This window comes from Ursus maritimus, unplaced genomic scaffold (assembly GCF_017311325.1).
Source record: "Ursus maritimus isolate PB19 unplaced genomic scaffold, ASM1731132v1 scaffold_14, whole genome shotgun sequence".
NCBI classification, from domain to species: Eukaryota; Metazoa; Chordata; class Mammalia; order Carnivora; family Ursidae; genus Ursus; species Ursus maritimus.
The window spans coordinates 7,114,127-7,129,263 of NW_024423786.1; the positions used below are offsets into that span (position 1 = coordinate 7,114,127).

At 43.2% G+C, this 15,137-nt stretch overlaps 1 protein-coding gene across 2 annotated transcripts in view; it reads right to left on the minus strand.

The window, feature by feature from the left end:
- Positions 1–3,177: 3,177 nt before the first annotated feature.
- The window catches only part of HRH1 (histamine receptor H1), a 93,146-nt gene continuing 81,186 nt past the window's right edge, over positions 3,178–15,137 (minus strand). For both annotated transcript variants that reach the window (XM_008697882.1, XM_040628448.1), the window contains exon 2: positions 3,178–6,090. In XM_008697882.1, the coding sequence (XP_008696104.1) occupies positions 4,592–6,055 (1,464 nt within the window). In that variant the 5' untranslated portion in view covers positions 6,056–6,090 and the 3' untranslated portion in view covers positions 3,178–4,591. The remainder of the gene's footprint in view (positions 6,091–15,137) is intronic.

Consider the following 15,137-nt stretch of genomic DNA (forward strand, 5'->3'; position numbering starts at 1 on the left):
CTAAAGACGTACAAAAGGCCAACAGATGCGTGAAAAGATGCTCAACATCAACTAATCATAAGGGAAATGCAAATCAAAACCACAGTGAGATGTCCTCTCACACCAATCAGAACAGCTAGAATCAAAAAGACAAGAAATAAGAAGTGTTGGTGAAGACATGGAAAAAAGGGAACACTTGTGCACTGTTGGTGGGAATATAAATTGGTGCAACTACCGTGGAAAAAGTAGGGCAGTTCCTCAAAAAATTAAAAATAAAAATACCATGTGATCCAGTAATTCCACTATTGGGTATTTACCCAAAGAAAACAAAAACACTAAAATTTGAAAAGATACATGCACTCCTATGTTTATTGCAGCATTATTTACAATAGCCAAGATATAAAAGCAGCCCAAGTGTCCACCGATAGATGAAAAGATAAAGAAGATACAAAGGAAGATTACTCAGCTATAAAAAAAGAATTAAATCTTGCTATTTGCAACAATGTGGAAAGACCTAGAGAAGACCTATTATGCTAAATAAAATAAGTCAGACAGAGAAAGACAAATACTATGTTATTTCACTTATATATGGATTCTAGAAAAACAAACCAAATAAACAAACAAAACAGAAACAGATTCATAAATACAGAGACAAACTGGTGGTTGCCAGAAAGGAGGGGGTGGCAGGGTAGGCAAAATAGGTGAAAGGGATTAAAAGATACAAAATTCCAGCTGTAAAATAAGTCATGGAGATGAAAAGTACAGCACAGAGAATATAGTCAATAATATTATAATCACATTGTATGGTGACTTAGCGTGGTGAGCATTGAGTATTGCATAAAACTGTCCAATCAATATGTGGTACACCTGAAACCACTATAACATTGTATGTCAACTATTCTTCAATAATAATAATGATGATGATGATGATGATGATAAACATGTTGAAATGTGGGGAAATCTTAGACAAAATAAAAAAAGAATGCATATCACGTAATTACATTTATGCAAAGTTCTAAAATCAGCAAAACTAATCTATAGTGATTAGAAGTCAGATCAGTGGTTGCCTGGGGCATAGAGGGGGCATGAGAAACTTCCTGGGTTGATGGAAATGTCCTATAACTTGATTGAGATGGGGATGACATGGGTGTATACATCTGTCAAAACTCACTGATCTCTACATTTTAAATGGGTGCATTTTACTGTACATATTGAATGTAACAAAATTGGTTTTTAAAATACTCGGTAGGATGATACCCACCCACCTCTAGGCTTCCCTCTATTAGGCATATATGAGCCTGGTTGAAGTCAGTTCTTTATAAGCTTGTTTTCTTTGCTGAACTTCAAGATTCTTATAATTATCACCTTTTTGGAGTTTCGCCCAGCTCACAATGACTCCACTTCTCTGGGAACTGTTGGTCTTCCTGCCATGTTTGTACCACATGTGCCATCTGGCCCCGTAAGGTTACCCTAACTTCAGAGCTGATTGCAGCACAGGTAGACACAGGATGATTCTTCCCTCTAACCTTTGGACTTTTGAACCAATGCTCATGCCTTGGGGCACCAAGATGATGGAGCATTATGAAAGATGCAAGACCAGGACCCTTAAATAGGCAGAGAATGTTCTCAGCCACAGCAGGCAATGAGGCCCATGACACTTACTCAAGACCACAGCAATTCAGATCAATCCACCTTCATCATTTGACTGGCAGCTCAGTTGAGGAGAGCACATGCTACCCACATTGGGAACCATATGCTGCACAACCTAGGCTTTGAAAGCCCAAGAAATTGTGGAATGACATATTGGCAACTTAGATCTTAACAGCATTATTTCTTTACAGAACTTAGAATGCATCTCAGCCAGAAGAGCCCAGCATCCTTTCCACCCCGTGTTAGGACTTAAATCTACCTCTGGAAGGCCCATTTTCAAAAGAGACACCAGCAATTTTCTGCAAGCCAAGTAGCCAAACAGCCAATTCATCAAATGGCCAATCTGCAGACTAATGGATTTTCTGAATGAACACTTTATCAACATTACCAACTTCTAAGATCTATAGCAATTTCTATTAGATGGAATAGTTTCATAAGCTTTTAAAGATTTATGTCATGCAGTAGTTGACTGATTTTCATGTGGTCTTCAGAGAATCATTTGAAGGGATTTCTATTTATCAAAAGCTAAGGATGGTTTATTCTTCTTTTGAATATATTTAACTTCTGAAAACATTAATACAGAATATGTTCTTGAATATAGATTTTTTTCTTGAGTGTATTAATATTATGCCACTTGGTTTATGCTCTTCCTGTCCCCCACTTTCTACTTCTCCTTTTCTGTCTGCCTTCGCATTCCTCATTTTCTCTGTGCCTCAGTTTGCCTACTTGTGAAAACACAGAAATCTCCCTCATGAGATTGGTGTATAGGTTAAAGTAAATAATGGTCGTAAAGCATAGGACCTGGCACATAGTATGCTCAGTATGTTTTAAAACTACATATGAGGGGCGCCTGTGTGGCTCAGTTGTTAAGTGTCTGCCTTCGGCTCGGGGTGTGATCCCAGGTCCTGGGATCGAGCCCTGCATTGGGCTCCCTGCTCCGCTGGGAGCCTGCTTCTTCCTCTCCCACTCCCCCTGTTTGTGTTCCCTCTCTCTCAGGCTGTCTCTCTCTCTCTGTCAAATAAATAAATAAAATTTTTAAAAAAATAAAATAAAACTACATATGAGTCCCCACTGTGTATGCACCATAAACACTGTATTCAATAATGCATGGGGCTCTTTTTTTTATGCTCTGACAATTTATATTGATGATTTCTTGTTCTTATCAGACTCAAATCCAGGTCTCTTCAACCCAAAGTCAGAGCTCATAAACATTTCTCTTCACTAGCTGCCTCAACCATTTATCAGCATAAATAATGGGCACTTTGGAAACATTTTTTGACCTGGGAACAGACCAGCTGAAGCTTTTAAAACCAGCATAAAGGTCTCTTTTGCTCCCCCCGTTTTGACCAAGAAGAGCTTTGGGGGATGTCAAGCAGAGAGTGAGCCTTGTTATTAAAAGTAAGTTCTTTTCTAAAGACATTTACAAATGTGACCAGAAACCAAAGAGAAAACCTATATCAGATCTTATAATATTTGACAGTACGTTTCAATACATCTTCTCAGTCAGAGAGACTCAGAAAGGTAGAATTAAATAAATCAAACTCAGTATAGTTTCAAATATCATATTTTAAGTAGGTAAAAATCTGTCATTTTAACAGATCATGCAAACAGGAACACGAAGAGACAAAATACCAGCTTGTACACACACCCCACTTTGCTACATATATGACAGTTTGGCAGTAAGTTTTAAAATATAAATCACAACCAGATTGCGATGTAAACCCCAAGGAAAACCGGATGTTCCCATGCCTTTGCTAGTTCTTACTGAAGAAGTGTGACTACAAAAGAACATGATGACTTCTCTTCAACAAACATGGCAGAACTCACAGAGAAAATGCACATGAGGGCTTCAAAGTATCACCTTTTATGGCCTCAGGCAAATTCTATGTCAGCCGTTCCTTCTCTCAACACATCCTTTTCAGAATTGCCACCACTTTCGGGAATAGTGTGTGTGTGTGTGTGTGTGTGTGCGCGCACGCGCGTGTGTTGTATACTTAAAGGATAAATTTTTGCCTGTTGGAGGAAACGTGTGACAACGAGCTGGAACCCCACCAGGTTTTCATTCTAGCTATGTGATGTTTGGCACTTATTCCGCCTTGCCACACCTCACTTTGCTCCTCTAGTAACAGCATCCTCCTGCTGTGGAGTGTCATGGAGCTTCAACGAGATAAACACGACCCAGCTTTCAAGAAACATGGCTTTCTTCTCCCCATTCCCATTTTTGTTTGTTTTTGTCGTGCAACCATTAAAAAAATACCCTTTTTCTCTTTCTTTTGAGAGCAGCTTTTATCATTATTTTGTTACTAGTCAAAGGAATTCAGGGTTGAAAACAATGAACGAACAAGCTGCATAATTTCCTACCAACTCTAAAATATGCGTGGATGAGAAATAATAAAGCAGAATTTCCAACATGGTTCAGACACTGGTTCTGGAGAAAGCTGTAGGAGGGGCTCAGAGGAGAGGTGTTCTGAGAAGTGACAGTCAAGATGGAATCGCTGTCATGCCTATCAAGGTGACCCCTGGAAGGGGACAGCGTCTATCTGCATATGTAAGGTCTCTGCACCGTCCTATAACTCCATTCCAGGAAGGCTTGAGAGTTCCATCTAATTCAGCAGTAAAACTCTCCCCACGTGTCCCTTCAGTTTCCAATTAATCCCAGTCTGCAAGCTTGAATTACAACGAGAGTCTGAGGCTCCCACATTTCCTGAGGAGCAGGAGAACTCATCCAGATCTGATTCTCTTGAAATATCCTGCTCTCTATTCAGAGTACAATCTCTCTGCTGACCACCGCCATCTGCTGTTCTACCAATGGTGCCTAAGAACTCTCCAAGTTATCTGGTCCTTAAGACTATTCTTCCGACTCCAGAAAGCCCAGGTGCCCGGCAACTCATAGGCCTTCATCCTCCATTTTCTTCAGGAACATCCTAAGTGTCACTTTAGTTGCATCCCCTTGTTCCTTCCCTTAGGAGCGAATGTGCAGAATTTTCTTGAATGTCTTCTTGAAGTTTTCGTTGCACAAGGGGTAGATGAGGGGGTTCAGTGTGGAGTTGATATAGCCCAGCCAGATGGTGAACATGTGCACACGCTCATTGCAACAGTTCTTGCAGAAGGCAATGACCATGAAGAAGATGAAGTAAGGAATCCAGCAAAGAATGAAGGCCGCCATAATAAAACCCAATTGCTTGGCCGCCTTCCGTTCTCGGTTCATGTGCAGGCCAGACACATACTGTCTTGAATGTGAGCGGAGCCTCTTCCAAGTGAACTTGATGTAATCCAGGCCTGTGCTAGACCCACTTCTAGGTTTACCTTTCCCTGATGCTGACTCTGTGGGGGTGTCTGAGTCTGTCCGGGAGAAGGACTGGCTATCACCTAGGATCTGATCCTCTGACATTTCATTAGCCACATGCATGTTCAGGCTCTGCTCATCCATCCCGACTGGGCTCTGGCTCTGGTCGATAGCTATGAAACTCCTGCCACTCCCCTCTGCCTCAGTCTGCATTTGCACAATGTTAAGTGGAAAGCACTGGAGTTTGTCCACTTCTCTGTCCTCCTCTTGGCTGAAGACACCTGGAGATTTCGTCTCGTCTGGGTCTTGGGATGGTGGCTTCAAGACAGGCTCACCACTGGCATCCTTTGACTTCCTTTTCAGAACTTCCCAGGGAGACTCCTTCCCTGGTTTCTTGGCGCCTGCCTTGGGGTTCTCTGGCTTCAGCTTAATTTCAGAGAAGGAAGGGAGGGATCCATTGATGAGCTCTCGGTGCTGACAGTGCTGCCGAACGGCCTTGTAGATCTTGGCGTAGAACCAGAGCATGAGCAAGGTAGGCAGATAGAAGTTGATGATGGCAGTCATGATCTTGAACCAGGTGACATCATAGAAGTCTGTCTCACACCTGTCATCCCGGTGTCCTGAGGACTGTGACATAAAGTGATGCCATCCCAGAATAGGAATAATCCACAGGAAGGAGAGAAACCAGGCCCCCAAGATGGTGGCTGATGCTCTGGTCTTGGTACGATACTTCAGGTATCTGAGGGGCTGCTGGACAGAGCGATAGCGATCAATGCACAAGATGAAGACGCTGAAAATGGATGCTGTGCTGGCCACGTAGTCCATAGAGAGCCAAAAGAGGCAGAGAGGCTGGCCCAGGGACCACCTGGACATGAGGAGGTAGAGGATGTTCATGGGCATGACGACAGCTCCCACGATCAAGTCTGCCACAGACAGGCTGACAATGTACAGGTTCCCCACGGTGTGGAGCTTCCGCTCACTCCGCACAGCATAGAGGACCAGCAGGTTGAGTCCCACTGTGACCAAGGAGATGGCACTCAGGACCACCACCAGTGGCATCAGTTGGGGGCTGGCTATGGTGGTCTTGTTCCCCTCGCACATCTTGTCTTCGAAGCTGCAGGAAGAATTGGGAAGGGTCATTGGCACGAGAACAGCCTCCAGCTGGGGCTCCCTCCCTGGGAAGAAAGACACAAAGATTAAGATCAGAGCCTTGGAGATCAGTAGAGTCAGTTGGTATCATCAAGTTGACCTAACTGGGGTTGTATGCCATTCAGGGCAGTAGATACTGCTGTTACCTACGGTCTATATCCCCTTCTTCCTTAGTCATTCATTTCTTCACCCATTCAATGACCATTTAGTGAAATCCTGGCATTGTTCTGGGCACTGGGAACATAGTAGTGAACAAAAAAATTTCTGCCCTCATAGAGTTTACATTCTAGTGAGGGAGCTGGCAAAAGCAAGACAAAGTTTGTGCAAGTCCCATGTTGCATGTGTTCTGGGAAGGTGGGCTGCATTATGAGTGGTCTATGCTGGATATGGCACTCTAGTTTGAAGAAAACTGAGAAGCGCTAACAAAGTGTAAATCTCTCTTAAAATTGAGCAAAAACAAACTGCTTCCATATTAAGACAAAGCCAGATAAATTCTTGAGAAGAAAACTAAATTTGTATGATTTTTTTTTAAGATAAAAAGCAAGACCTTAAGACATTTGATCCTTGTGGGAGGAACCTTTGAGTTACTTTATCAGAAAAGCATCATGGGGGTAGCACTGATTTTGTCCCAGCTCTGCCACTGATATCCTGAGTGATCTCTCAGCCTGCATTTTCTCATGGGTCAAACGTGAAAGGTGGCGCAGGTGATCCCTAAAGCCTTTCCCAGGCATCCTGTTTAGAGTCTTGCTTTGGGTATTTTTCCATATTCTCCTCCAGCTCTGAACTGCCCATCAGAGCAACCCTTCAGCTTCTTCGAGTGTTCCTCCTCGAAGGTGATGCTTCTCCTCTTGTGACCCAGTCTCGCTCTCTGCTCCTGTCACTCTCCACTGTCTGCCTCAGAGCCTTCCCTACTCACCCCCGTCAGCCCCGGCCATCAGCTCTGTGAGGATAATAGCCCCCAGTTCTACAGCTTCAGCCTGTCTCTTTCTCCACTTCCACACCTCAAACCAGGACCTCCAGCTTCACCTGCAGCCCTGATCCAGCTCACTCCCCTTGGAATAGCCCGCGGCCACCCCAGGAAGGCGCAAAGAGGCTACGGAAGTTCATCTCAGGTTTAATTTTGATTTTGTTTGGGAGAAAGCAGGAAACAGTTCCCCCAGACACTCCCACCGGCTGGTATTCTCAAGGTAGCTCCAACCACCCTCTGCTACAGATGTGTCTCGTTTCTCTTTTTCCCTTGTTGCCTTGAGGGAAGTTCTCTTTTCTTATTTCTCTCTTTGCCTCATTGTGCACAGAGAGGGACCGAGAGTCTCTTTTCACTGTGCATATACTATTTGTCATTCAACAATGTGACAGAAAATGATTTTTTAATATAAAAATCATTGATTTTTTTCTTTTTTGACTAAAAAGAAAAACTGTGATGATTGAGTTGAGATCACTGAACTAAAAATTACTGTCCCATATTAAGTGTCTCAGGGTGAGATCTACTCAGGTCTGCAGCTTACTTTGAAATGAATCAAAAAACAAGTTGGATGGATAGTTGGTTAGAAGAAGGGATAAAGGAACAGACATATAATAAAGTAGAAAGAACAAAATGTTAATTTATAACCTAGGTGGTAGATTTATAGGCGTTCGCCGTACAATGCTTCCAACTTTTCTATTTCATCAATAATTTTCATAGGAAAATGCTGGGGAAATTAACATAGCATATATACATTTATCTTCCTCACCTATCACTGTAAGCTTGACTTTTTGTCACATGTTCTCCTTTGTAGCTTGGACATGTTAGTCTGCATAAACATACAAGCAAAAGATCAATACATATTTGTTAAATGGATGAGTGAGTGAGTGAGTGAGTGAGTGAGAGGCAGATGCCACGAAGCATCTCAGCTCAGAACTTACTCATTCAATAGATATTTACTGGTGAAAGGTTCCCTTCAGCTCAGGGATCTGCTTCAGGAGCAAGAGAATCCATTTTTGTCCTCTGAAGCCATGGGATTCCAGGATTCCTGGAAAGGCAACTGCAGCACTCGCCTGCTGCATGAAGACCCATCTTGGCCCCTGCCTTCCCTGAGGACTGCCAGCTGGGGGGCAGGGCGTCAGGGAAAGAAGAAGAAGCCTGAAGGAACCATGAAAAGTGGGCCTCACAGGCTGGGCGCCCAAAAGGGCAGCAGGAGCAGCCACATCAACGGTGATCTCATGTCCCACTCAGGACTGGCTATGTAATTTGCGGGGCCCAGCGCAAAATTAAGAATTAAACAATTATTAAGAATTTCGAGATGGCAACAGCAGAACATGACACTGAAACACAGGCCCTCCTGAGCACAGGGCCTGTGTGGCTGCCACCACCACAGGCCCATCTGCCATTTCTAGTCTCTGGTCCTCTTACCCAATCCCGAACACGCCCCAGCTGGTGAGATAACTAATGCAAGGCACTCCCCCCTCCCTCAGGGATCTGCATTTTGAAACGCAGATGGTTGAATGGTTTTCTCTCTATAAATGCCAAAGGGACGTCGAGCTGAGTGTGCAAATTACCTGGGGACATGGATCCTCACTGCACCTCATGCTACACAGGAGGCCATGCTCCCTTCAGGCTGCCCAGACCCCAGCAGGTTCTGAGGTGGTCTCTCTGGGATCAAGGCCAAGACTAGAGAGATGGTGCAGGAGATGGGTGTGCTCTGAGAAGAGAGAAGGGAAGCTAGAGGAGGCACTTCGGACAGGGCAATTGGAGAAGAAAGGCGGGCACCTGTAGATTCTTTATAGCGTTGTGTCCCTAGAGAAGCAGGTGATGGAAGGAGGGGGTTCTCACCCCAGCTCTGCCACTTGATGGGCCGTGCGGAGCTTGGGTAAACAGCCACGCCTCCAATTTCCTTACCTGTAAAGTAAGGAACACATCATTACCTCCCTCCCAGGGCTGTCGGGAGGGTCAGTTGAGGCAGCAGGGTGGGAAAGCTCTGCTAATCCCCAGGTAACGACAACCGGGTGACAAGCAGAAATGAACCCCTTTTCTCGAAGAGGCTCATGTGCACAAGCAAGTCATCATTTTTGAATTAAGGCAATGGCTCCATTCCAAAACCATTAGCTGCAGCAGGATTTTTTCCAGAGTGATTACAAATAGTCTAATCCAATCAGGCCCATGTGCCAGCAAGTAAACAAAAGTAGTCAACGTTCCTTCCATATCCTGGGAATGCTGACTGGAGCAGCCACAACGGTAAGGGGCCGAGCCCTGGGCTTTTCAGATATCGGTTATTAAATGCCTACCACAAGCCTAGAGGGAGGACTTGTGATGATCCCCAAGGTAGAGATGAGGAAATGGTCAGCTCAGGTTCAGAGAGGTGAAGCAACCAACTCACGGTCACACAGCTAGGAAGAGACTGGCGAAGTAAAGATGCAAACCTGAGTCTATCTGTTTCGCAACCTTTGCTCTATTGACATTTTGAACTGGACAATTCTTTGTTGTGAAGGACTGTCCTGTGCACTGTTGGCTGTCTAGCAGCATCCCTGGCATCCCTGGCCTCTGCTTGCTAGGTGCCAGTAGCCTCCTCCCCCTCTTCCCAGTAGTGACAACTAAAAATATCTCTAGATGTTGCCAGATATCCACTGGGAGGCAAAATGATCCTTAGTTGAGAACTACAGGTCTAACTGAAGAATAAACACCTTGAACTGCCAAAGAATACAACTTTCTGCTCAAGGTAAAAAAAGACTTTCTAAAATTGATGTTATCAAACAATGCAATGAATTGCCTTGATAGATAGTAAGTTCCCCATCATGGGAGGTATGCAAGGAGAGGTGGCCTGAATCTGATTCCAAATTAGAAATATTCCTTCTTTCTCAGGGGCATTTATTTACCTAAATAGACTTGCAGACCTCGGTTTTAGGTAAAAGAGACCAATAGGCAGGGATGTCTGCTAATAGGAAGGGGAGGCAAGAGGAATTGGTGGGTTTGGAGAGATGCTACACTTTAAATGAGGCTCCCAGTGGCCTTACCTTCCCCACTTCCCATCCCATTTCAGCAATGCTGATCCACAGAAGGCTCAGAGCTCACTTGGATGGAAGAATTGGGCGGTGGTTAAAAACCCAAGCTTTGTAAACCAGTTAACCTCTCCTCTAATCCTGCTTCTGCCCTAATTAGCTGGGCAAGGTATTTCACTGCACCAAGTCTTGGTTTTCCTCACTCCTCAAATGGGAGGAAAGCACCTCGTACAGTGCCTGACATAGGAAGTGCTCAATTAATAGCAGCTGTTGTATTTTCTTCCATTTCTGGGTGAATAACACAACAATCCCACAGCCTGTCCAGTCTGCCTCAGAGGAATCATCCTTGACCTCCTTGTTTTTCACTGTGGCAGAAACTGCTCATAGTCTTCCAGTATCAGTTCTCCTCTATTTAGGAATAGACCTCTATTTTTCTAGCTGAGTACATGGCTGCCTGGAATAGACATTACATTTTCCAGGCTCCTTTGTAGCTGCATATGGCCATGTGACTAAGTTCCAATAAAATGGAAATGGAAATGGAGTTTGCTACTTCCAGAAAGCAGCCCTAAAGGGAGGATGTGTTCTTTTCTTTGGCCTTGATTCTTCCAGCTGGCTGGAATGGTGATAGGATGAACAGGGCTTAAGCAGCCTTCTTGGGACCATGAGGAACAGCCACAAAATGAGAACAGTGAAGCAGCAATTTGGATGGAGTTGAGATCTCTGATGACTGCAGAGCTGCCAAACCAGTCAGGGCTCTCCCCCTCTGGGATAGTTTAGGTTTTCTATCACACACAGCCAAACTGAAACCTAACGGGTACTCTGCCCCTGACTTCAAGGAGTTTGTCAATTAACATGAGAATAAAGACAAAAGGTAAAGGAACAGCACCAAAAAGTAAAAAATTCTAGAATGTAACTGGGACAAATATGATGACTGAGGTAGGATCAAAGCAGGTGACAGGACAGAGGAGAGAGGAACAGCCTCTCTCAAGGTGGAGTGCAGATGTCAAGAAGAACAGAGAAGGAGTGATGTGTGAGCTGGGCTTCGAAGGATGAGTAGAAGTTCACCAGGAGGAAGGAAGAGGAATTTAAGGATGAAGAAAAGAAAGAATAAAAGTACAGAGCCGAGTTTGAGGCATTAGGAGGGAATCGTTGGAATGATGAGTCCAGGAAGGCATCAGGGGACAAGGAGTAAGAAAGCTCTTTTATACCTCTATGATTTTGCTTGTGCTGTTTCCCCTGCATGGAGCACCATTCGCGTTGAAGCTCTTAATTGCTCCCCCTTCTGTGTCTCCACGATGCTTCTAACTCCCTTGACATCACCTAGCTTATCATCCTTTCTTCAGCTGATTGTTCCTAACTAAACAGGGAGCAACTCTCAGGCATGGAAAGTGTCCACTATTTCTGTTTCTGATGTGAGACACCCATGACCATCAGGGAGACACCCCCTCCTTCATGGCAGGGCCCACACCTTTTCATTCACTGCCATTCTCCCATGCTGGCACATGAGGGATGCTCAACAGATGTTTGTTGGATGGGCTCTGAAAAGCAAGACACAAAAAGCGAGAAGGGCAGCAGGAGACACAGGAAGAAGGATCTAACTGCAGAAGGCGTGAGCTTATTTTTCACAAAGATGTCTAAACCAACAAAAATTGGAGGTAAGACTTATGCTATTGATGAATATTGATAACCTTCACTTAACTTTTCTACTTTTTCCTGGAAACTTTATTGTTGGAAATTTCTCTCATGGTAATCCAAATCATAAATACAGATTTATGCACAAGGATGCTTATTGCAACATCATTTATGATAGGCAATAAAAGGAAAGAAACCTAACATCTGGGAACTAAATATATGATGGGACAGCTACAGAATAGAGTACCATGCAGTCACCAATAATCACATTTACGGAGCACCATTAGTAATATGGAAAAATGCTTACAATGAAATTAAATTTACAACAGATGTTGTTTATCCAGAATGATGTCAATTCTGTTATCAGGTTTAGCATAAGGGTGAGTCTCCATTATGTTATATTAACAGTGGTTTCCTCTGGGTGGTGGGTGATGTTTATTATCTTTGGCATTTCCCAAGATAATCAACGACGAGAGCATCTTCGTTTTATAACAGGGAAAAATAAGAACTAACTGCATTCATTTTTAAAAACAAAATAAAACAGATTTCTTCCATTGGAAAAAATTTTTTTAAGGAAAGGTCTTCCACATTCTTAGCACATCTTTTATTTTCTTTAGTGAGAAGTGAGAGTTTGGGATTCCTTTCTTGATACATTCCAAACTGCCTCACCCACCACTGCTCATTCCAAACGGCTCCACCCTCCGAGAATCATTTGCATTAGACGCTTGTTTTAGTCAAGTACGTCTGAACATTGGTTTCTTTGCTCTAGTTCCGAGGGTGAGGTGCCATGCATGAAAGTACCCCAAGTATTGCATTTCCTCGTTGAGTCTGGCCAAGGCATAATTTCCATAAAACACCCAGGCTTATCAGTGCCACTGGCTGTGGTGCAGAGAGCAGACTGCAAATAGCAAAATCGCATTATAAACCCAGTGCTACCGAACATGCCTGACTTTGAATGTAGGGCAGTGCCGGGTGAAGAGTTAGCCTCTGGGTAAGATGCAAGAGGTAGATGACCTTGTGGGAAGAGAGGGGCCCCGAGGATTTTTCTGGGAGTGGAGGTACACATTCAAATGTCTACAGAGTCAGGAAGGGAGAGTTAATAAGAACAGGGGACTGTGTGTCGAGCAAAAGGGAGTGGCGGGGACTGGGGCAACCTGAGATTATATTCTGTCTGAAGAGGGCAGCTCTTGCTTAGACACCACCAACCACTGTAGGTCCAGATCTGCCTATTTTTTAAGTGAAGCATAAAAGCTGGATTTTTTCATGGAAACTTTTAATTTTAAATGTCACTTATTTAGTTGTTTTATTTGTTTTCTTGAACACTTGATCACAGGTCAAGCAAAAACAAATTTTGAGGACATGACCTGTGAGCTCCGAGTTGAAAACGTCAGGTGAGTTCATAGGGAATCCGGAGTGCTGAATACAAGGTAACCACCCTGGAATAGAATAGTTTTGGGGTATCTGCCCAGCTCACAAGCCTCCTTCTTGGAGAACCATCATCCAGCTAGGGGTAGAAACTGGCAGCCAAATTTATACCATGTAAACCTGATCCCTAGTCATGTGATTGGACTGGAGGATGTCATCTGACCCAGAAGGGCTAAGTCCCATTCTCTTCTGGAAAACTGAAATGGGGGTTGTGCAGCCAAGACAGTCTGTTGGTCTCATGAATTGAAGTGACAAGAAGAGGGGGGGCGTGGCTGCCATTGAGGGGCGGTGTTGCTCATTATGCAGGCACACTGAAGTAGAGGAAGGAATGTAACAAGGCAGGGGACAAATGCCATGACCTGTGCTGGGATAACTGATGTCTCCATGTCCAAAGATGAATCTAGACCTTTCCCCCTCACAGCATACACAAAAATCAACTCAAAATTGACGATAGTCCTAAACGTAACAGCTAAATGTCTTAAAACGATCAGAGGAAATCATAGGAGAAAAGCTTTGAGCTCTTGAGTTAGCTGAAGATTTCTCAGATACAACGCCAAAGGTACAACTCATAAAGGAGAAAATTAAGTTGGACTTTGTCAAGTTTTAAACTCCTGTGTTTCAAAAGGCACCACTAAGAAAGTCAGAAGCTACAGAATGGGAGAAAATATTTGTACCTCATATATCTGTCGGATCATATGTCTGATATGTCCAGAACATATAAAGAACTCTTCCAACTCAGTAGTAATAAGACGTATAACCCAATTTAAACACAGGCAAAGGATCTGAATAGATGTTTCACCAAAGAAGGTACAGGAATGGCTCAGAAGCTCATGAAAAGATGTTCAACATCATTAGTCATCAGGAAAATGCAAATCGAAAACAAAGTGAGATACCACTTCACACCCACTGGATGACTATATTTTTAAGAGACAGACAATAATAAGCATTGATGAGAATGTTGAGAAATTAGGACTCTCCTATACTGCTGGTGGGAGTGTAAAATGGTGCAGCCACTGTAGAAAAATTTGGCAGTTCCTCAAACAGTTAAATATAGTTACCATAATAACCAGTGATTCAATACCTAGATAGCTACTCAAGAGAAGAGAAGGTATACATCCATGCAAAAATTTGCATGTGAATGTTTCTAGTATTGTTGATAATAGCCAAAACATGGACACAACCCAGATATTCATCAACTGGTGAATGGATAATCAAAATATGGTATATCCATGCCATGGAATATTATTTGTCAATAAAAAAAACCCCAAAGTACCAATGTATGCTATAGCATGGATGAACTGCAAAAACATCATGCAAGTAAAAGAAGCTAGACACAAAAGGCAACACATGGTATGATTCCACTTACAGGAAAAGTCCAGAATAGGAGATCCATAGAGACAGGAAGTGGATTAGTGGTTGTCTGAGACTGGGGGTGGAAACAAGAAGGAGTCTTTGGAAGTGATAGCAATGTCCTAAAATTGAATTCTGATGATTATACAACTCTGGACATTTACTAACAATAATTGAATTGTATGATTTACTCAGAATGGGTGAATTTTGTGATATGTAGATTATATCTCAAAAAAGTTGATTAAAAAGAAATTCAGTGGTCCAAGCAGGAGGCTGTCTAGGTTTCCAGACTTCTGTCTGTTTCAAAAACCTGTTTTGGTACACTAGTATTGCTCCCTAAAATACTCACCAGGCACTGGGATTTTTTATAGAGGAAATAAAAGAGTATTAGGCAAATAAGAATGAAACTAAGGGTAGATCCTAAAATGCCACTGGAGTTGGGTCACAATTTTGTCTCTGAGCTTCCCAGGAGCCAGATCAAAGAGGAAAACAGGATCAATTACAAGATTCTAGTGTTGTTTGAATAAAAGCAAAATAGTCACTTTGCAGAAAGACAGCTTTAGCTGGAACTAAGTTTTAGATAAAATGGTTTCTTGTAGAAGGGGCACAGTGAGATGTTACAAGTAACTTCTTCATCATTAGCAGCAGAAGAGTGGACATGACATAGCTACATCAACTCTTCCCTCCTGTGCCT